This window comes from Stegostoma tigrinum, chromosome 11 (genome assembly GCF_030684315.1).
Source record: "Stegostoma tigrinum isolate sSteTig4 chromosome 11, sSteTig4.hap1, whole genome shotgun sequence".
Classification (NCBI taxonomy): Eukaryota; Metazoa; Chordata; class Chondrichthyes; order Orectolobiformes; family Stegostomatidae; genus Stegostoma; species Stegostoma tigrinum.
The window spans coordinates 49,701,704-49,725,726 of NC_081364.1; the positions used below are offsets into that span (position 1 = coordinate 49,701,704).

At 40.3% G+C, this 24,023-nt stretch overlaps 1 protein-coding gene across 2 annotated transcripts in view; it reads right to left on the bottom strand.

Annotated features, from left to right (window-relative positions):
- Positions 1–24,023, bottom strand: part of LOC125460192 (receptor-type tyrosine-protein phosphatase gamma-like) — a 693,348-nt gene that overhangs the window by 97,964 nt on the left and 571,361 nt on the right. For both annotated transcript variants that reach the window (XM_059649945.1, XM_048547332.2), the window contains exon 12: positions 14,829–15,606. In XM_059649945.1, coding sequence (XP_059505928.1) covers positions 14,829–15,606 — 778 coding nt within the window. The remainder of the gene's footprint in view (positions 1–14,828; positions 15,607–24,023) is intronic.

A 24,023-nucleotide genomic window follows, 5' to 3' on the forward strand; every position in this document is an offset into this window, starting at 1 on the left:
TTAAGTGCAATAAAAATGGCATTCAGATGATATTCATAGTTATTTATAAACAGTACTCTAAGTTTCAATAATAACCAAGTGCTACACAATCTTGAATGCTATTTTCTATGTAAATAAAGTTTATATCCCTTTGCTGTAAATGACAGCCCTTCATCACATTCATACATTTAACACCCTATAGCAAATGTCATTATGAACCTGCGAATGAGCTAAGGTCGGTAATAAGTATCCACAATGTACAAATACACAGATAGACTGACAATTTGGTGCCTGGCATCCAACTGTAGGACTGATGTAAAACATGATATAAATGAACTTGAGCAGTAAAACATTTTCTCTTAAATATTCCCTTTAATTTTATAATAAAATTCACAAACACCTAACTTCTAAAATTTTAAGTTTCTCTTGTTTGCCCCTTTGTTCTTTTACCAGAACTCTGCAACAAAACTGGAAACACAATATCTGTTAATCAATACTTATTTAGATACTGTAATGGCCCTGTCAGGTACGAGAATTTCAAGCTGAGATAACACAGCGTGGAGCTGGAGAAACACAGCAGGCCAGGCAGCATCAAAGGAGCAGGAAAGCTGACCCCATTTCAGAAGGGTCCTGACCTGAAACATCAACTTTCCTGCTCCTCTGATGTTGCCTGGCCTGCTGTGCTCTTCCAGCTCCACCCTGTGTTATATCTGACTCCAGCATTGGCAGTTCTTACTATCTCTGAAAGAATTTCAAGCTGACCTATTTTAATTGAAAGATATATTGTTGAAAAAGAACTTTGAGATTTTTTTTCCAATTTTGGTTAATACAGTGGCAAGGTAATACTTATTTGGACAACATGTGACTCCAGATCCACAGTAATGTGGTTCACTCTTAAAATACCCTCTGAAATGGCCCAGCAAACCACTCAATTTTAAACAAAAACTGCTACAACTATTAAACAAAGAAACAGAACTAGATACAGCAAGGAAGAGCATCAGGCATTCTTAAAAATTAGTCACCAACCTCTAAATTGGGCATCAAATGGTAGAATTACAATACAGGACAATTTGCATTCCAAACACATGCAATGGACAGAGCTAAGCGATCTCATAATCAATGGATTAGACCCAAGTTCTGCAGTCATTATATCCATTTGTAAACAGTGCTAGATAATCAGGCAAGTAACAGGACATCAAATACCCCATTGTCAATGATGGAAGAGGCCAGCACACCAGTACAAGACACCATTGCTGGTAGACTTTAACCAATTTGATTTACTCCACCTGATATCAAAAAATGGCTGAATACTTCGAAAGATACAGATCTCGCCAACATTTCAGTACTAGTACTAAAGATATCTGCTCTTGAACAAGCCACACCCTACTCAAGCAATTCCAGTTCAACTGCAACACCAGCATCTACATCTAAAATGTGGAAAATTGCCTAAGTACGTCCTGAACACAAAATGCTAGATAATTCCAACCTGGCCAATTGCTGCTGAATTGCTGACTATTTACACCCTGAGAATTACCATTATTCAGAAACTGAATTAAGGGCCTTTTAAATACTGTGGTTACAAAACCTGGACAAAAGCTATGCAATCTGCAGTGGACTGCTCTTCTCCTTTATTCTCAAAACCTGTCCACCAACTACAAGGCACAAATTAGGTATATGATGATATACTCTCCATTTGCTTGATTGGGTACAACTCCATCAACACGTATAAGCATGACACAATTCACAACAGTGTAGTCCAATGATTGCCAACTTGATTGATACCCCAACCACCATCTGCAACATTCACTCACATCACCATAAATGCAGAGTGACAGTAGTGTGTAATAGCTAGAAGATGCAGTTTAGAAACTAAGCAATGACATTCAACAGCATCTTTGAAACTCACAGCTTTTACTGCTGTCATGACAATGGGTCATAAAACTGAAGTTCTATGGACATTTTTTAACTTTTAATTCTAGATGTGTTTTTTTTTAAAAGAGGGCTGCTGCAGATAAAAAGAGACTGTAGATGTAAGTTAATTAGTGCCTGGCAAATTCCTGGGATGAACCCATTGAATGTTGCTGGTAGAATGTCAAGGAAACTTTAAACAGAGAGAGAGATACCTAACCGGAAGAGATAACAATAGGACTGAATATTTCTCCCCATCTGCGCTGAAAGCCACTTTTTGCAGACACTTTTTTGTTCTGTCCTTAAAGGTTAAAACCAACTGTAACCTTGTGTACTAGTGGAAGAAGGTGTGCTAGTGAACTGAGGCCCAGGTGTACTAGTCTGAACTCACGTGCTGTTGTGCTGTGAAAGACATAGAAAAAACTATGTTTTGCAGGTACAAGGAACCTTTCACTCTGAATGCAAGAAGCAAATGCAAAAACAAGCAAGCCTGTCAGAGGATATAGGACATGATAGGCCCTCTCGCTCTGGGAGCTGCTAGCTAACAAACATTAAAAAAAACAGAACAAAGGATTTCAACTAATTGCAAAGCCAAATGTCCAAAAATCAACCATTCATCTATCAAATTACTACCATCTCACCTTAACAAACCACTCAAAGAAACAACAAGGTGTGGAGCTGGATGAACACAGCAGGCCAAGCAGCATCAGAGGTGCAGGAAAGCTGACGTTTCGGGTCTGGACCCTCCTTTAGAAAAGAGACTGATGTGTTTATCACTGAACCTTATCTTGGACTCACTTTTTATTCCTCTGTATTCCTGCGTTATTGTGTGTTGTCTTATGAATTCTTTTAACGTTTAGTAAATATTAAATTCACTTTTTTGCTAACTCAAAACAGCATGCTTAAATTAGCTCCTTTTTAAAGATAAATTCATTTGATCTGAGAGAATGGCATTCACAAGGAAGGGATCCTTTTCAAATCGTAAGTGTGAATGAACAAGGAAGATGAATAAAGAAACTCGTCACGCAGGAGCTAAACAATCTTGGGTATCCCTTTTGGACCAGAGTAACTTGCCCTTTCTATCCCATAGAGCTATCGTCTATCCTCATTGAGAGATGAGGGAGGTGGAGGTGAAATGATGGATTTGTTTTGACAAGCACTGAATTCTTCAAGTATTTCATTTTGTCTGTGCATATAGTCCAAAAGGTAATCAATCTGGTATTGAGGACAGGAAAGCTGAAAGATTTGCAGGTGTAACAAATGATTTTTTTCCTCATACAACACTCTAGTGAGTTCATTAAGGGCAATTGAGTACGAGGCTTTTTTTTAAGTCATGACACTGATGCAATATCAGACCTCCATGGACAATATTGATCACAAAATTAATCGATTCAATTTGTTCAGTTGACCCACCAAAGTTGCTGAAAGTTCAAGCTAGTTTCATTTTGTGCAACTTCCAGACTAGGAGTGGTTGGTTAGAAATCTGCAGGTTATTAAAAAGGGTGAGGAAGGTTAAGTTGTCAGCGAACATTTGTGTAGAATACTTCACAGTTTACAGGAAAAAAACTGGGGGCAATCAGTGACATGAAACTTAAAACAAACAAAAACAGAAATTGTTAGAAAAACTTTACCGGTCCGACAGCACCTGTGAAGTAAAAAAGCATGTTAACACTTTGATAACAAAGTGTGAAGCTGGATGAACACAGCAGGCCAAGCAGTATCTCAGGAGCACAAAAGCTGACCTTTCGGGCCTAGACCCTTCATCAGAGAGGGGGATGGGGAGAGGGAACTGGAATAAATAGGGAGAAAGGGGGAGGCGGACCGAAGATGGAGAGAAAAGAAGATAGGTAGAGAGGAGAGTTTAGGTGGGGAGGTAGGGAGGGGATAGGTCAGTCCAGGGAAGATGGACAGGTCAAGGAGGCGGGTTGAGGTGGTAGGTTGGAAATGGAGGTGCGGCTTGAGGTGGGAGGAAGGGATGGGTGAGAGGAAGAACAGGTTAGGGAAGTGGAGACAGGCTGGGCTGGTTTGGGGATGCAGTGGGGGGAGGGGACGAGCTGGGCTGGTTTTGTGATGCAGTGGGGGGAGGGGAAGAACTGGGCTGGTTTTGGGATGCAGCCGGGGAAGGGGAGATTTTGAAGCTTGTGAAGTCCACATTGATACCATTGGGCTGCAGGGTTCCCAAGCGTAATATAAGTTGCTGTTCTGGCAACCTTCATGTGGCATCATTGTGGCACTGCAGAAGGCCCATGATGAACATGTTGTCTGAGGAATGGGAGGGGGAGTTAAAATGGTTCGTGACTGGGAGGTGCAGTTGTTTGTTGTGAACCGAGCGGAGGTGTTCTGCAAAGCGGTCCCCAAACCTCCGCTTGGTTTCCCCAATGTAGACGAAGCCACACCAGGTACAATGGATACGATATACCACATTGGCAGATGTGCAGGTGAACATCTGCTTGATATGGAAGGTCATCTTGGGGCCTGGGATAGGGGTGAGGGAGGAGGTGTGGGGGCAAGTGTAGCACTTCCTGCGGGGAGGTTGCTGGGTGTGGTGGGGTTGGAGGGGAGTGTGGAGCAGACAAGGGAGTCGCGGAGAGAGAGGTCTCTCCGGAAGGCAGACAAGGGTGGGGATGGAAAAATGTCTTGGGTGGTGGGGTCGGATTGCAGAACACCTCTGCTCGGTTCGCAACAAACAACTGCACCTCCCAGTCACGAACCATTTTAACTCCCCCTCCCATTCTTTAGATGACATGTCCATCATGGGCCTCCTGCAGTGCCACAATGATGCCATCCAAAGGTTGCAAGAACAGCAACTCATATTCTGCTTGGGAACCCTGCAGCGCAATGGTATCAATGTGGACTTCACAAGCTTCAAAATCTCCCCTTCCCCCACTGCATCCCAAAACCAGCCCAGTTCTTCCCCTCCCCCTACTGCATCCCAAAACCAGCCCAGCCTGTCTCCGCTACCCTAACCTGTTCTTCTTCTCACCCATCCCTTCCTCCCACCTCAAGCCGCACCTCCATTTCCTACCTACCACCTCACCCCACCTTCTTGACCTGTCCATCTTCCCTGGACTGACCTATCCCCTCCCTACCTCCTCACCTACACTCTCCTCTCTACCTATCTTCTTTTCTCTCCATCTTCGGTCCGCCTCCCCCTTTATCCCTGTTTATTCCAGTTCCCTCTCCCCATCCCCCTCTCTGATGAAGGGTCTAGGCCCAAAACGTCAGCTTGTGTGCTCCTGAGATGCTGCTTGGCCTGCTGTGGTCATCCAGCTGCACACTTTGTTATCTTGGATTCTCCAGCATCTGCAGTTCCCATTATCACTGTTAACACTTTGAGTTCAGTTACCCTTCTTCAGTTTGCTTGTCTCAGATCTTCAGCATCTGCAGTTGTTTGCTCTATTACATCAAATTCGACAAATTCATAAAGAAGGGTAAGTTTTCAAATTTGAATTGCTGCAAAGTGATAGTGTTGGGAACAGAATGAGGTTTTGTTTTGCTGTGTATTTTAAGATCTTTAAAATTGTCTTCTATATCGAGATAACATATTTTCGTTTCGTCTTTTGTGCAATAAACTTGCAGTCATGGAATCATGCAGCACAGAAACAGACTCTTTGGTCCAAACAGTCCAAGCCGACCATAATCCCAAATTAACCTGTCCCACCTGCATGTGCTTGGCCCATATCCTTCCAAACATTTCTTATTCATGTACTTCATGTAACTGTAGACGCATACACCACTTCCTCTGGAAGCTCAATCCATAAATCAACCACACTCTGTGTAAAAAAATTGTCCCTCATATCTTTTGTAAGTCTTTCTCCTCTCACCTTTAAAATTGCCCCCAGTCTTGAAATCTCCACCCGAGAGAACAGACACCTGCCACTCATCTTATTTACACCGCTCGTTATTTTATAAACCTTGATAAAGTCACCTCTCAATTTCCTATGTTCCAGTGAAAAAAAGTCCCAGCCTATCCAGCCTCTCCTTATAAATTAAACCTTCCATTCTGGGAAAACTTTCTGAACCCTCTCCAGCATAATAATATTGTCCCTGTAACAGGGAGACCAGAACTGGACACAGTACTCCAGAACCAGCCCTCACCAACATCCTCTCTGATGAAGGGTCTAGGCCCGAAACGTCAGCTTTTGTGCTCCTGAGATGCTGCCGGGCCTGCTGTGTTCATCCAGCCTCACATTTTATTATCCTGTACAACTTAACTTCTGTTTTGTTGTTGAAGATGTGCTGCAGCCTTTTGCAACTATGCTTCAATGAATTTTTAAAAAATTCATTCACAGGATGCATACATTGCAGGCAAGGCCAGCAGTTATTTCCCATCACTAATTACACAGAAAGCCGTTAAGAGTCAACTGCATTGCTATGGGTCTTGAATCACATGTAGGCCAGACGAGGTAAGAATGGCATTTTTCCTCCTGAAAGTACATAAGTGAACCAGGTGGGTCTTTCCTGATAATTGGCAATGGTTTCATGGTCATCAGTAGATTCTAAATTCCTGATTTTTAGTGAATTCAAATTCTACCATCTGTATTCTCTGGATTAACAGTCAGGAGGTAATAGCACTAGGCCATCACCTCACCTGTCACCACATTAAAACAAACCATGGTCTATCAGCACTGATTTCATTCTGGGATTTGATTTGTCCGGTCATGCCATTAGCTGGGGTCATATCAGAAGAACTCAATGAGAATTGGGAATTGTAAACAACATCAGACTGCAATGCCTTACTGCAAATATTCCATTGGCAAATGGCTTCAGCAAAATAATTGTCATGGATTTAAAAGTATGAAGATAGAAGTACTTTCATTCTACATTTCAGACCTGGCATCAAGACTTAGTCTTTCTACAATAATACACAAGGGGTACGAAGAGATTTTTGTAGATGTAATCATGGAGAAATGCACAGAGGCTGGAGACTGGAGCTTTAAATTACAGGGAGAAGTTTGTCATTGCCAAGTTCATAAAAGTGTGAAATTATGCATTACAGTCATGAACACAAGAACTTAAAGTCTCTTTGGCAAGGGATTCTCTGAAAGAATTTTGTGGCGTTTAACAAAATGTTGCATAAATCTTTGGGCGCGACTTGACCACACGTCAACAACTACACTGGTATGAGAATATCATGAAAAAAAAACTGCTTCATAGTTGGAGTGTATAGTCCCTATCAATTTATTTACTGATCAAATCCCATTGTCCCTCTGTGCTGTGTAACAGATCTCTTGCTTTAGAAGATAGAACAATTAATTTGTATTTTTTCTGTATATTTGAAAGCACGAACAGCAGGGAGATAGGCTTTCATTACATCTGAGTCCTAGAGAAAATTCAGAGAGCTCCAAGATATTGTATAGGGCCATTTCAGACAGACATCAATTTGGGAGATTTAGTTTCCTTTAAAATAGAGAATCGAAGAGAACAGAAAGGCAAAGCAATAAGTTATGTTCCTAAGACAGCATTGACCAAATATATCAATCAAGCCATTACGGTTCACTTGTCTCAATGGGGAGAGATTAATTACAAAGCTGAACAGTTGAAAGAAGTTGAAAATGAGGCACTTTTCTTTTGCCAGATGCTCATAGCCCAAATCATCTTGACTACGGAATCATTGGAGACCAGAGTTACATACAACCAGAGATGCCATTGGGACCATGCAGTGGTCCTAATGTGCTGAATTTTGTGGGACTTGCTCAGGAAGCTTCGACTTTCAATTATCAATTCCAGTGCTTCCCAGGACCTTCAACTGTGAGCTAGAATCAGAGATTGTAGACAGCTCCTCAGTGCTTGTTTGAATAGTTACCCAGAGTTAGACTGGGTAACTAAAGAATGGACATTCCAAGCACATACCCCTCTGACCAGCCTCTTGATTCCAGCTACCCAACATGCCCCAACCCAACCATTCCTCCCTACCAGGCTATTCGAACAAAAATCTTTTCCACTAGAACTGACCACCTGATGAGTCATTGATTTGACCTGACCAGCTCCTGACCAATTTACCCCAACTCATAACCCACTCATTCCCCCCTCACACTATGCTCCTGCCACCTCCCTCCTCACCCCAAGTCCCCTATCTATCTGCCAGTGCTCTTATCGTACCCACCTACTGCCTCACAAACTGCCACATCACCTCTCTACCTGCTTCCCTCTCCCACCTAGCCACTATAGTATCCTATTCATTAATTCTTGAGCATTTATCCATTTACCTATTCACTGACAATATAACAGACATTTGAAATTATCATGTGACTGCTGGCAACCTACAAGACTGGGGTGTCCTGTCATTTCCTAATCCCTGATTCCATGACAATTGAACTTCCTCATGACGTTGCATTTTGAATTTCTGTGACAGCTGTGCTCAGAGGATCCAGCAGGAAATGAGGAACAGCACTGAGTCAGATGAATGTTCAAGCAAAGCCACAATCTGATGATGACTGCTGCTCCTGAAAAGGTCTGGATCCATGCGTTCTTACAATAAATGTCCTGAGGATCATAGTACAGGAAATCAAGGCTGGATCAGAGTAACATGAGTGATCATGATGTTACGACAGAGCTATTTCATCCAAAGATCTTTTCCCTAGATGGGCATTCAGGTAATTTTTATTACCGATAGTCAAGTGAGAGAAAGGAATGCAACAAGTGAGAAATATTCAGGGTAAATTACAGGCGTGTTAAATATTGGTGGAGTGTTCAGGATCATGACCGAGAAGCAAGTCGATGTTGGAATGGATTGAAAGTGCAATGAAAGTACCGATAACGGATCCAGAATTAACCCTTGCACAAGACAGAAGTTGTTAAAACTGAAAGCAAATCCCACAATGTTATATGAGGACCATAAAGGAAATAGTTCAGGTGTCTTCATGATGAATGTTGATCATTTTATACAGGATGCTGTTGCAGGATTTGAGAAATATGTTATTAATAAGATTACAGCAGGATTTGAAATTGGGAACCTGGCTTGTGGGGATGCTAAATATGTTGTTTAGATACTAAATACAGTAGGTTATGAAACCCTGTAAATCAATAATCCTGTTGAGGGAGTGTTAATTTTATCCCAGTGAGGTGCACTGGGTAATCACACAAAGATGAAGTCATATTGTGACAAGAGACCAAGCAGTTGAGCAGTTTTATTGGCCAAGTGAACTCGTCACTCAACTTATACAAGATGCTAGCTTTACTGCTGTCCACTATTTCAATGCAACACCTTCAAAGAGAAAATGTGTTAAGACCTAATAGGTCATAAGATGGATAAATGCTTCCTTAAGGTTCAGTTTTAGTTACCCTGAAGAACATAAATTTGTCATTTTTAGCAATGATTAAAATGCTCACCTTCCTGATGAATCTTCTATGTGCAGCTGGTTTCATAATATTTGTATGAGTGAAGATGGAAGCTGTCCTTTAGTTTGACAAACTAAGTCAGAAGTCATATGATTAGAGATAATGGGAACTGCAGATGCTGGAGAATCCAAGATAACAAAGTATGGAGCTGGATGAACACAGCAGGCCAAGCAGCATCTCCTGAGATGCTGCTTAGCCTGCTGTGTTCATCCACTTCCACACTTTGTTATCTCAGAAGTCACATGATGCCAGGTTATAGTCCAACAGGTTTACTTGAAATCACTTGTTGAAGGAGCAGCACTCCAAAAGCTTATGATTTCAAATTAATCTGTTGGACCATAACCTGGTGTCATTTGACTTCTGATATGGTCCATTCCAGTCCAGCATTGGTACCTCCACATCTTGCGAAACTAAGAAAATAAAAGGGCTTGTTTAAGTCACTTTATCTGCTGAAACACTAGCTGTTATTGAGGAAGTGGATACTGGATTCTACTTGTCAAATATTTCAACTGGGGTTAGATTGTAATTGATTAATTGTAAGGTAATATTCATTTTACAAAAATGTGTAAGGGAAAGAAACTGTAACCGATTCATTCTGCAGGCTTGAAATAGATCTGGAGTGAAAGGAAGTTATCAATTGTTTCATAATTTTATAAAAGTAAAATATTTGTACAGAAATTGTAAAGAAATATTACAGGTCCAAGAGGAAGAGCATCTTGCAATTTAATACTTTGTAAAGAATATAAAGGTTTTTGATTCACTTGTTTTGAAATTTTGGTTTTGCAAATTAACTTTATTTTATTTAAAGAAAAAGAAGGAAATATATGTTAACTGCACATTACCTATGCATAATCGCCCTGATAAATGAAGGTACGTCCTTGACTAGTCACAATCCATCTGTCTGGCTTAAATTTAAACAAAATGTGACAGCTAACTGTCAGTCATCATCTAGTAGGTGCATTCTCCACAGCAACACCTCTATCAACTGATGTCCACTTGTTAACCGATCAACACACACTTCTCCTATACTATGTTGTTTTCCTGATAAATAGTATTTCTTGAAAATTGATCTGATGAATGCGAGATGAAAAGCTTTGACAACAAGTCTTTTTAAGTAATACTGAAATTCCCTACTATTAAACAATAGTTTGTATGTATATCATAGATTATTTTACTGTTCTAACTTCACATTGTAAGGAGCTTTTCGCTTGTTCAAAAGCATGGAATTTTGAGCTTTAATCTCATTCTAAGCACCTGAGATCCCAAGCTTTATCTACTTAATGCAAAACAAAACCAGTCTTTAGCCAGACCAAAGCATAAATTTGGTGGCACGGGCAGGGATCATTACAATATAGTTTTTATTAAGAAGGAAACATTCAGAAATAATGAGACAGATGAATATAACATTTTAAAAAGTTGTATTACTTTGGTGATGATCTAAGTGAACTATTCAACTTGACAGAGAACACAGGTCATCCAGTTTTTAGGCTTTTGTACCTTCACGTTGTGCTTTCTAAGCCATTTGCTCTTTTACTCTTTTCTCATAGGTTGGGCTTCTGTTTTGATTTGTTGTGAAAAAAAGAATGCTACCTTATTTTTGCATTTATAGAGTTTGAGTGTTGATTTTTTTCTTGTAAGCTGCATTTTCTAAAGTGATTAATTAAAGTAATTTCAAATAAATTACAGCCATTATGTGCTATTCAAAATATTACAGTTATGATGTGATTGTTAAGTGACAAATGTCCCACAATTATAGTGCTCCCTAATTTTTGGGTTACAAAATGCACTTTTATTAATATGCATGCTAATAATGCATTCACATCTGGTTAGGAATGTTTCATTCCCCAATGGAATGCACACATGGAAGGAGTTTGATGAAGGCTCACTGACAGCAACATGAAACATGTAAAAATTAGACTTGCTTGAAACAGTACTCACCAAGGCATGCTCATCCCTGTCTACTTCAATTTTCATAGGAGTAAATAACAAAATGGTTGCTAAGCATCTGTTCAACATCAGGGATAATTTCAACCAAACTTATTCAGCAGGATATTGACAGGATTAAATCAGCCAACTGTTTTACATTCAGCTTGATTTTACTTTGTGCATTTGAATGGAAAGAAGAATCAGGTGGACAGGAAAACATACAACCAAACTGCTCCTATAGTTTCCTGGTAGGTGGCTTTAGATTAAAATTATTCCCATAACGTAATGTAAACTAGTAAGCTGCTATTGGTGCTGGGTCATTGCTTACATTCAAATATAAATGTTAATACAGCCAGTTTCCAACATTGATGCGAAAGTATGATCAGAAAATGAAACAGCAGGAAGCATACAAACACACTAGCTACATATTTCAAAATTTAGCATCCAACACAAAATGGTTCTAAGTTAAAGCCGCATGTGAAACGACTAAAACCAATTCTATCTGCTTGGAGGTGGATAAAAACATTTTGTTTTGGGTGATAACTTGAAAACATGTATAATTCAATGTGTGACATTAAGGTACCATAATTACAACATTGCTATCATTGTTATTTACCTTCAGTTCCTAAGTTCAGATTTCTTATAACAATCAAAAAATGTTTAGTAAAGGCACGAATTCTAAGTATGAAGGACACATTTCTAAAATAGCTCTGTTGAATCTTGAAGGGCTGAAGGCCAACTTGTAATTCAGCTGACAAATTTACAGAACATGCACAATTTGAATTTATTTAACTAACAGAAGAATAGACAAATGAAAGCTTACATCTGTTCATTCATAATATTTCAACAGTGGCATGCTCAGTCCCCATGGCAAGTTACTTTTTCATACAACTTAGCAACCAGATAATTCCTGTTGGAATCAGCTGAACAGAGATAACCACAACTTTACATTGAATCATATTTTTCAAAGTGCCTACATTTTTTGCTGAAAATGAGAAACATTTACTTTAACAAGACTACCTACTACCACTTCTATAACTTTGCCCCAGTCTACCTACCTCAGCTAGTTGCTCTTGAAAACTAGATTATGCCTTTGTTATGTCTGGACGTGTTCATTTCAATGGATTTCCTGGCCATCCTCCCACATTCTACCCTCCTTAAACATGAGATCATCTAAAATTCTGCTGCCCATGTGCTAACTCACAACAATGCCAAATCACCCATCACCCCTGTGCCAGCTGACCTACACTGGCTTCAGATAAAGAAACACCTCAATTTTAATATTCACATTCTTATAACCAGAAAATATCTACATCCCTGTATTCTTCTCCAGCCCAACATCTTCCAAGTGTTCCAAATTTGTTTCTTGAGCAACCTCACATTTAATCATTCTACTGTAAGCAAGGATGCCTTCAGCTGCCTTGGACCTAAACTCTAGAATTGGCTCCCCAACTTCACATGCCTCTTGACCTTACTTTCTTCCCTTGACTCCTTAATACCCATTTCTTTGACAAAGGTTTTGTTACCTGTTGTATTACCTCCTTGTGTAGTATGGTGTTAAATTTTGGTGCTTGCAGTAAGATTAGAGTAGATGGTGAAATCTTTGTCAGATCTCATTCATTCTGTATTACATATTTAAAGTATTGGGATCCAGGAAAGCTTGAATAAAGCTGACAGAATCTCCACGTACATTTCACCTACATTTGAGTGGGTTCAATTATATTTTATTTCAATTTCAAATTCCACCCATTGAAAAAAAATGTGTCAAGTATATTCTATACAAATAAAACCAACAATAAGTGCTGGCTTCGAAACATTTTCCATTTTTGAGCACCCAATATCAGGCATATTAATATATCATGAAGAAATATAAAATTTCTTCTACAATAACCCAAACAATATGCTGAAAACCTTTAGAGGAATTCTCCAAACTTCAATTGTATATTATTTATATTTCCCAAAGGCAGCTAGCTATTGTGCTGGTACCAGATGACATTGGTGACTTAGTGAGAAAGTAACAAGTGAGTGACATAAGGTTGTAAATTCATTCAATGCTGATGGGTGAAATTTTGGCTGAGCAATAGCTACCCTATTTATGATTTAAAAGATATAGTGTACAAAAATTTCATGAAGAAGAAATCATGGCTGGCACCTTTATCAGGACTACTATTTTTGGATTTCTAAAAATTGTTTGGTAAGGTTTGTTTGATAGGGTCGAGGTGGGTGTACACTCAATTTCAGATATTTGATGCCCGTCATCAAAGAATCTGACACTGTGAATTGAGGGAGATTCTCTCCTATCACCCTTATTCCACTTACTCTCATATTTAGTCTAAGGTCCTACATAGATTCTGGACCTTTGGGTATACTACTAGAAGAAGTACAACTCCCAGTGGCACTGACAGCAATGAAAAGTTATTGGTCTCCATTCAGAAGGAGCAAGATGTCTCACATTGTAAACACATTACTAGAAACATGGGACAGCAGGGTGGCTGAACGGTTAGCACAGCTGCCTCACAGTCCCAGGGACCTGAGTTTGATTGCAGCCTTGAGTGACTATCTGCGTGGAGTTTCCACATTCTACCCACATCTGCGTAGGTTTCTGCAAGGTGGTCCAGTTTGCCCCACAGTCCAAAAATATGCAGGTTAGGTGCATTGGCCATGTTAAATTACCCAGTGTCCAGGGATGGGCAGGCTAGGTGGATTAGTTGTGGGAAATGCTGGATTATGGGTGGGCAGGGAGAGAGGGTTGGTCTGGGTGGGATTCTCTTCAGAGAGTCAGTGTGGGTTCCGTGGGCTGAATGGCCTGCTTCCACACTGTAGAGATTCTATGGAAAAGGATTTATTTCTGACGCAGTTTTCTGTGTTTAAATTTGGTGCATGATAAGCATCCGACATAATGGTTTGGATTTTCTATTGGACAGATAGTTGTTTTGCAGCAAAGATACTGTGCCTTGAGACCCTACAGAAATACCTATTTAGGAATGGAATTGCCTGGGAAATTGAAGATTCAACAAGGCAATTCCCCAATGCCTGGAACCCCCCAAAAATATCTATATGAATCAAATAATTCCAGACAGTTAAGCTAAGAGAAGCAGAAAAAGAAAGAAAATTAAATTACATTAAAAAAAATTAAAATCTGACTCCTGCCTGGGTGTCTATTAAACTGATCCCTCAACGTACTACATTCCGCCATGTACACATCTCCCAGATCCATCACACCAAATCTGATATCAGCCAATGACATTCTCCTCTCCTCCTGTGATCTGCCACCCTCTGCCATCGCAGCTGAGACCTCTCTTCCTCTAAAATAGACAGCTCCACTATCTGTGTGGGACCTGACTGTCCCTCCTCACCTAAACCAGTCTTCCTTCCCCACCTAAACTATGCACCATCCCTCTTCCACCTAAACTACACACCTTCCCCTCCCCTGACTTCTGAGACCTGACACACATTTTTCATAGGACCCAACATGGGATCCTGCCTTTGGACCCAAAACTCTACCTACTTTGTCGTCGGACTTGACAAAATTAATTGGTCACAACAATAAAAGTAGCATTCAGAAGCTCAGCAGAACTAAAAAAAAATGACATTCCAAAGACATAATTAGTTTTAAAAAACAACAGGATATAAAGATGCAATACCATGACCAAAACAACTTGATGTAAACTAACCTGGATCTACCATAACAAATGTGTTCTCAGCAGACGCGCCTGCTACATCATTCCATCTCTTTGGAGGAAGTGTTGGCTTGAATGGAATTTTAAGTAGAAGGTTCTCTGTGGTTGCAATATCAGAGGATGTTTGTAAAAATTCAACTGTTGTCTGATGGAAAGTCACATTTGTTTGACTCATAGTTGTGTTTGGATGGTCTTGTCCACTGGTTGAGTTCATAGTTTCTTCACCTGGACTACTTGGATCTCTCAATGATATCTCTGATTCAGTTTTATTTTGTGTCTTAGTAGTAGTTGTGGTCATAGCATTCTCTTGCTTCTCTTCAACATCTTTCCTTAAACTGCTTCCCTCTTCATTTTCCTCTTCATCTCCTTCTTCTCCTTCTCCTTTTTCATCTTCATTTTCCTTCTTTTCATCTTCACCTTCTGCATCACCAGTTTTATTAACAGCAGAACCACCATCTGAGCCTGGGGATGACAATGCTTCAGTTGTTGAAATAACAGGTTTGACTTGATGTTTAGTAGTTGAAACCAAAGAGGGAAGGCGTGTAGGCCACACAGTACTTGGAAAGGAAGGAACTCCACCACCACCAAACCCAAGGCTTGCGAGCAAAGTGCTTGTTACTACAGATGCCACAGTAGTCTGGCTTCCACTGGATGAAGGACCAATGCCAGTTGCTATGGAAACAAAGGGCAAACCAAGACCAGAAGAAGTCCAAGTAGATGACCCGGAACTGATTGGTGCCATATCAGCTGAAGAAGCAGGAGAGGCTGTCGGCTTCGGTGAAGTAACAGAAGAACATGAAAAGGATAAAAAATTAAGACCGTTTAAATAGAAATAAAGAACATACTACTTTGATTTTCATAATTGCAGGAGCTTTTAAAACAAGCTTTAACTTCTGGAGCTCTTTCACCATCTCTAAAACCTTTTTTTATGCACACTTTAGTACTTTATCCCTTATCTATCATGAACTCCACGTCTCTTAATATTCTGTTTAAACAAGGCAGGCTTAATTAATCAAGCATCATATTACATCTATCCTTCCCTTCAGATCCAACATTTTTGAGTTCATTTACTTTTTGAAGTCTATATTAATATCAAAGCAGTTTCTCCAATGTTTTATTTAACTTTTTCATAAATCCATTTGATTGAAATTCAAGTTGTTTTCATAAAGGGAGATTGAAGACAATATTAAAAACAGTGCAGTTTTAATTGATGTGAATGCTTTACACTCTTCCTCCCATTGATTCATCATAAAATTCAAACCAACAGAATCATCACAGAGAAGGTACAGAACAATTTTCAATTTCTTTCCATTAAATTGCCTTTTTGGAAGTAAACACTTTAAAAATTAAAGTAAGCAGCCGCTATATTAAGAGCATACTAAGATAATAAACTATAATACTGGCATTTGCATTACTTTTTGGAAAACAAATAACATTCTAATTGGTTTGCAAGATGCAGACACTGAGTCAGTACTGTTCTTATAAATGAGAAGATAATAGATGTGAATTATGTCAATTATCGTAGGTTCCTTTCTCCTCACATTTAGAATAGTCAAACTGAATGACATAGCATTATGTACTCTTATTCTTTAAGCATTGTACAGGATAGTGGCTGTGTTTCCACATATGCAAATTGGGACTGCTGCCATTCCAACATATGCTAAATCTAGCATGACAACACTGGATCATGAACCTGATGTCAGATGCTAGCTTTCCATACTACAGTACGTAGGTGATTGCCAAAATCCCATTCATGAATTTAAAAAAAAAATCATTAAAGGACAACTGAACTCGTTAACAAGCCAAGTGATCCAATATTATGTCATCCACACCGTGATGCAGTTGGCATAGGCAGGTTTGTAAGAGTGGGGTATCTGCTTTTCATCCTATCAGGTGACAGGATAGTAAGGAAGATGTCTATCCTTTAGGGGGTTCCCCGTGCATGTCAAAAACAGCCTTTCTCTGTCAAGGTGGTATCTCATTTTATGCCTGCTAAGCTGGCCTCCAAATTCCATTCTCTCCATCCTTCCTGGGTTTCTCCTTCCTTAAGATGCCCAATCCCTCCAAGCCCAAACAGCTCAGAACTTAGTTGGGCCCAGGCACTATCAATGTTCTTCACTGGACTGCTTGCATCCACTATCAAAACTGGGACTGACAGACTGGTCAACCAATCAAATTAAAGGCAGGACCTCATGATGAGTAGTGTGCTGTTCTCTGCTTGTTTAGAGAACAGCCAATGCATTACCATTGCATAGTGACCTTCCTTTTTGTGAAGTAAGCTTGCAGGTGTCTTCATACCTTCTCATAATATGACAATGGCAGTGGAATATCAGTGCAGACTCTGGATCCCTTAAGATAATCATCCCTCGCCTGTCAACCCCTATCTCTGGCAATATGTTACCCACAGAAAGGCCAGGAGCTGAATTAAGGCAATTTTTGAAACAGTCAATCCAAATTGCTAATGTACAGAATGACTGGTTCGGAATGGAACTGAGGGTTGCTTTTAAATAAATTAATTGATGATTCCTGAGTTCTACCCATATTGCCTCGCTGCACAAGTCTGGTGTATCCTCCCTTAGTACAGCTGTGAGATACTCATTTACAAGTAATGCAACTCCCCCATCCCTTTTACATCTCTTTCTATCACACCTATAACATCAAAATCCTGGGACATTCCACTGCCAGTCCTGTCCTTCTTTCAGCCAAGTCTCTATAATCACAATAATGTCACAGATCCAAGTACTAACCAAAGCACTAAGTTCATCTACCTTGCCTATTATACTTCTTGTATTGAAACACACACATTTCAGGTCACTTCCCTTCCTCTTTTCAGTAGCGTTTCCCTGTCTGTTCTTGTTCTTAGTAATGCTTGCTTTGGCTTCTACCTTTCCCTCAACTTCTGCATCAAGGATAAACCCTCCCTAACCACTCTAACAACTATCCCTCCGAGGACATCAGACCCGGTCCTGCCGAGGAGAAACCCATCCATTTTGTACAGGTCCCACCTCCCCAAGAACTGTTCTCAGTGTCCCACAAATCTGAAACCCTCCCCCACGTGCCATCTTTTCAGCCACGTGCTCACCCTATATATTGTGTTGTTTCTACTCTGACTAGTCCGTGGCAGTGGTAGTAATCTTCAGATAACTGCCTTTGAAATCCTACTTTTCAACTCTCTTCCTCATTCTCTATAACTGCTTTTAGGACCTTATCCTTTTTTTTAACCTATGTCATTAGTACCAATGTGTACCACGACGACTGGCTGTTCACCCTCTCCTCCAGGATGTCCTGCACCTGCTCTGAGACATTCAGGACTCTAGCATCATGAAGGCAGCGCACCATCCTGGATTCTCATTTATGGCCACAGAACAGAAACACTCATCTATTCCCTTCCTGCCTTTGGAGTCTGATCCTACAGCATGACCACCTTTCTATATGAGCTGTCCATGATACTCTCCACCTTGCGAATGCTGCAGTGTCCCCAGGTGCTACTCCAACTCCGAAACTCGGGCTTCCACAAGCTGCAGCTAGAGACATTTCGTGCACACATGAAGGTCCCAGGCACTGGAAAAGTGCCCAGCTTCCCACATCGAGCAAGAGGAGCAGACTACGATTTGGAGCTCTTCTGCCATGTCTTACCCTTTTAAGATAATTAGTCCTTACAATGTTAAATACTTTTAATACTAAATTGAAGCTTCTGATGCTCTCTGCTCCGTTAACAATTTCTCAAAACTTACCTGTTATTCAGAAATTCAGAACTCAGGAAGAGGAAAGGTGAAATCAAAATGTTGGGGTTATGCTACAGGCCTCCCAACAGCTAGTGAGTGATTGAGGAGAGATGATGTAGTCGGATTTTGGAAAGATGTAAAAACAGCGAGGTTGTTGTGGTGGGTGATTTTAACTTGCTCTGTATTGACTGGGACCTACTACGTGCTGGAGGCTTGGATGGGGCAGAATTTGTAAGGACAATTCAGGAGCGTTTGTTTTGACACAATATGTAAACAGTCCAACTCGGGAAGGGATGGACCTGGTTTTCAGAAATGAGCCAGGCCAGGTGAGTGAAGTTTCAGTGTGGAAGCATTTCGGGAGTAGTGACCACAATACCATGAGTTTTAACATAGTCATGGATAGGGATAACAGCAGGCATCAGGTGAAGGCGTTAAATTGGGAGAAGGTGTACTACAACAATATTAGGCAGGAGCTAGAGAATTTTGATTGGAGGTGACTATAAGAGGATTGTAGGAAAGACCTTTAACAAGAAATTAGAAGGGCTAAAAGGGGTCATGAAAAGTCATTAGTAAACAGGATTAAGGAGAATTCCAAGGTTTGTTACACATATATAAAAAGCAAGAGGGAAGCCAGGGAAGGGGTTGTCCCACTCAAGGACAAAGGGTGGAATCTATGGGTGCAGTCAGAAGAGGTAGATGAGGTCCTAAATGAATACTTTGTGTCAGTATTCACCAAAGAAAAGGAATTGGTGGAGGATGATCTCAGGGAAGGGAGGTTCAAGTTTCTAAGCCAAGTTGCTGTTAAAAAGGAAAATGTGTGTCTAAAAAGTACTAAGGTAGATAAGTCCCTGGGTCCTAATGGGATCTATCCCAGAATATTGAAGGAAGCAAGAGAACAAATTTCTGGAACATTGACCACAGGTGAGATCGAAGAGGAATGAAGACTAGCTGATGTTGTTTCATTGCTAAAAAAAAGATAACAGGGATAATATGGGAAATTACAGACCTGTGAGTCTCAAGTTCATGGCATGGAAATTTTTGGAAAAGATTCTCAAGGATAAGATCTACAAGCATTCAGAAGCAAATGGACTTATTAACGGTAGACATTGTGTTTTTTTGTGGGGGATGTCGTGCCTCACTAACTTGATTGATTTTTTTGAGGAGGTGGCAAAGACAGTTGATGAGGGAAAAGCAATTGATGTTGTCTACACAGACGTCAGTCAAGTCTTTGACAAGGTCCCTCATGGCAGACTGGTACAAAAGGCGAAATCACACGGTGCGAGGGGTGAGCTGGCTAGATGGATAAAGAACTAAGTTAGTCATAGGAGTCAAAGGGTAGTGGTGGAAGGATGCTTTTTGTAATGCAGGGCTGCGACTAGAGTTCAGATCTGACACCTCTGCTGTTTGTGAACAACATCAATAATTTGGAGAAAAATGCAGCCAGTCTAATTCGTAAATTTGTGGATAATACAAAGATTGGTAGAGTTGCAAATAGTGAGGAAGATTGTCAGAGGATACAGCAAGATATAAATCAGTTGGAGGCATGGGCAGAAAAATGGCAGATGGAATTTAATCCAAACAAATGTGAGGTGAAGCATTTTGGCAGGCCAAGTACAAGTGAAAATTATACAGTGAATGGCAGAACCCCTAGGAGTATTGATATGCAGAGGGATCTGGGTGTGCAGATATACAGATCACTGAAAGTGGCAGTGCAGTTAGATAAGGTTCCAAAAAAGGCATTTGGCATGCTTGCCTTCATTAGAAGTGGCACTAAGTTTCAGGATGGACAAGTTATGCAGCAGCTTTATAGAACTTTAGTTAGACCACACGTGGAATTTGCATACAGTTCTGATTTCTGTAGTTCTAATTAGTGTGTAATTGTACACACTACCAAAAGGATGTGGATGCTTTGGAGAGGGTGCAGAATAGGTTCACCAGGATGTTGCCTGGTATAGGGGATTTAAGTATGAAGCAAGGTTGGCTAGACTGGGTTTGTTTTCACTGGAAAGCAGGAGGTCGAGAGGTCAGCTGATAGAAGTTTATAAGACTGTGAATGGCAATGGATAGAGTACAAAGCATGAAGCTTTTTCTGAGGGTGGAGAGGTCAATTACTATGATACACATGGTGCGAGGGAAGAAGTTTAAAGAGATGTGTGAGGCAAGTTTGTTCACACAAAGGGTGGTGAGTGCCTGGCAGGCATTGCCAGAACACGTGGTGGAAGCAGACACAATAGCAGCATTCATAAAGGACCTGGACAAATAAATGAATAGGAAAGGAATACAGGGATGTGGATCCTGTGAGTGTAGACAGTTGTAGCACAGAAGAGCAAAATGTGGCAGCACAGGCTTGAAGGTCTAGAAGGGCCTGTTCTTGTGCTGTATTGTTCTTTGTTGTCTGTAATTAATTAATTAACTGTTGTAAGAACAACTCCACAACTTTGAAAAAGAGGGTGTCAAGAACACATCCACATATTTTTATATATATCTTTTATATTTTTCTCCATTTTTAATTGTAGTCTGAAATAGGAAAAGAACTTGTTTAAACTACGGTCTGTGGAAGTAATTGCTATATTTTATTTTATAAAAGTCACTGGAATTCAGTGTGAAGTACATTTACACTGTTGATTATTTCAAGCAGCCGGGTGAAATAACAACACAGAGGCCTGTATCCTATCACCAAGTCCCCTTTATTAGTTGTGCACAGTACACTGGCTATGGCCAGCCAGCTCAACAGTCAGTCCCAGAAGTGAAGAGACTCTGAAACCCCTGTTTATATCCATCACCCAGAGCCCCTGATTGGCCTAGGTTAACAACTCCAGTCAACAACCTCATGTCAATGAGAACAAGTTGGTTCCAACACTACATCAGGGAAGAAATCTAAGCTGCCAAGGCAACAAGAGTGAGTGTTCAGCGTGAGCTTTGCCCAGCGCCAGACTGCTGAATAGTTTGTGCAACTGGAACCAGTTATGGATGTTTAAAGTCATCAGTATGACACCTCTGATTAATTCTTGGGCAAGTGAACAAGTGTGTTTACAATAAAGGAAAACAAGCCTTCAGACTGCAGAAAAGGCAGTGTCTCACTCTCGCTTTCTTTCTTTGTGGAGAAGTAACCAAAACTGGAAAACAACTAAATATTTTCACCTAACAGTAAGCTACAGCCTCTAACCGATTGAAAGGCTTCTGCAAAAAATTGAAAGAATCTAGAGCCTACGCATAACATTCATGTTTGTTTGTTTGTCTGAGTCAGTCTGTATATTTGTGCAGTGGTTTAAGAAGGGGCTGGACTTCCAACTAATAGAATTAAATGTTGATCATTTATATTTTCGTTTACCTGTGGTTGATCATTTATATTTTCGTTTACCTATGGTTTTGAACGGATTAACTTCTAACAGATAGTCGTTCCTGTTCAGTCCAGAAACCTGGTCAGTGGTTTCTGTTAATCTGAGCTCACTGAACCCTGTGAGCATTGTGATTAAATTGTTAGATTTTGTGGCAACCCAGAAGTATGGAATCCTTACAATGTGGAAAGAGGCCATTCAGCCCATCAAGTCTATAGTAACCCTCCAAAGATCCCAGCCTGATGCAGCCCCCACAAACAATCCCCATCGCCTAACATTCCCCATGGCTAATCCATCCAGCCTGGACATCCCTGGATACCATGCGGCAATTTAGCATAGCCAATCCACCTTACCTGCACATCTTTGAACTGTGGAAGGAAACTGGTGTGCCCAGCGGAAACCCACACAGACACAGGGAAAACAAACAGTCACCCAAGGCTGAAATAGAACCTGGTCACCCAGCACTGTGAGGCAGCAGTGCGAACCACTGAGTCACCACGCAGCCTGTAGTCAGGCTCCAGTGTCAGTACACTTTTAAAAGTGGGTTGTGACAATAGCTAAATGTTATTGCTTGTAACTTTCCTTACATCTCACAGCTGGAGAAGCCTATAAGTGGGAGGGCAATCAGACAGTAACCACTGGTTGTCTATTTCAAGCCACCTGGTGGTGGGTTGAAAATGGCAGTTACAGATTGCAACAAGTAGGTCACTGATGACAGTGGGTACAAAGCCTAACAAGAATCATACAGGGAAATTGTGGAGGTTGGGTGAAAATAAAATAATGGGCTTAATTTGCTCAAAGAATGTGAAGAGAATACAAAAATATCACATAAAGGTTTTGGAAAAAACAGTTAAAGCAATTATAACTAAATAGTTTAAAACATTCCTCAGTTAAGATGCATGAAGAAATAAACATGGTACATGTAGTTTTGTTACTGTTTCATATTCAGTTCCAATCTTATTCCTTTATTTTTGAAAACTCATTTCAATATACCAATCTTAGTTAAGATCTGTTAATACTGATATTTTTAGAAGCACAGTATCCATAGGATTTACATTCTAGCTAGCATCTCTGGTTTTCCAAATAGTATGCAGCAGCATTTTCCAACATCCTTTAATTATAGCGTTATCTAATAACAAATTGAAAAACATGCATTAAATATTTGCAATCCAACAAAAAGCTGGTTGATGCAATAATCCATGCATTATACAAAACTGCCTTGTTTATATAAATATATTCTGCTGAATTATTACAGCTTGGCTGGGATTAAAAAGATGAGAAAAAGCATGAAGTGCTTTGGCTGAAACTTGCATGTAACAACAACATATGAAGTCAGTTTGACATTAAAATTAGTGGGCTAGGCACAGAATTCCATTTCAAAATTCACTTCATTCCCTGTCAACTACTCCATATGATATTTTCATTTTCCAAGTGTCTGCCTTTTTTTACAATATATTATCAATCATTAGGCAATGCTTTAATAAGGGTTTTCAACACAAGTGGAAGAGTTTTCTACTCCCTTGAGTGGTATAGGTAATAGTGAGATATTTAGGGAAAATTCAGGTAAATGCATCTTATAGCTCTTAGCCTCATTTCTTTGCATTCACTCAAGTTGTGCTTACCTGGAGGCCTCTGCAGCTTTTTAGCCCAAAGGGAGAGATGGGCAGCTTGTCATAGTGGGGATCACTAAATAGGCAAGAGGGGGGCCGATTGGGTGCACAGCACCAAGTTACGTTAATGTTACACCTACAGCATGTGTCAGCAGTTTACAGGACAAATATAGCACACGTACCTCAACTAAAGAGCCATGTTGGAAGGAAAGGTTTATTCATTCTATCAGCTTTTCAAGGAAATGCACTGCTGAGAGTTGAAGGTTTGATGTCTGGATTGCTGCAGCAGAGTCTTGCAATATAACCCTGAAGTGGTATTCCTCATCACCCTAGCATGCTGTGCCCCTCATGAATGGAACTGGAAAAGAGGTATTGTTCTGAATCCTAAATAAGGGATCAAATGCAATCTTCTGAGGATAAAGGTGAGCATCAGAACATTGGCCAAGAGGAATATCCAAGAGACCAGCAAACAGCAATGTATTATTGAGTGCGAAATGCCAGAAACTGCCTGATTGA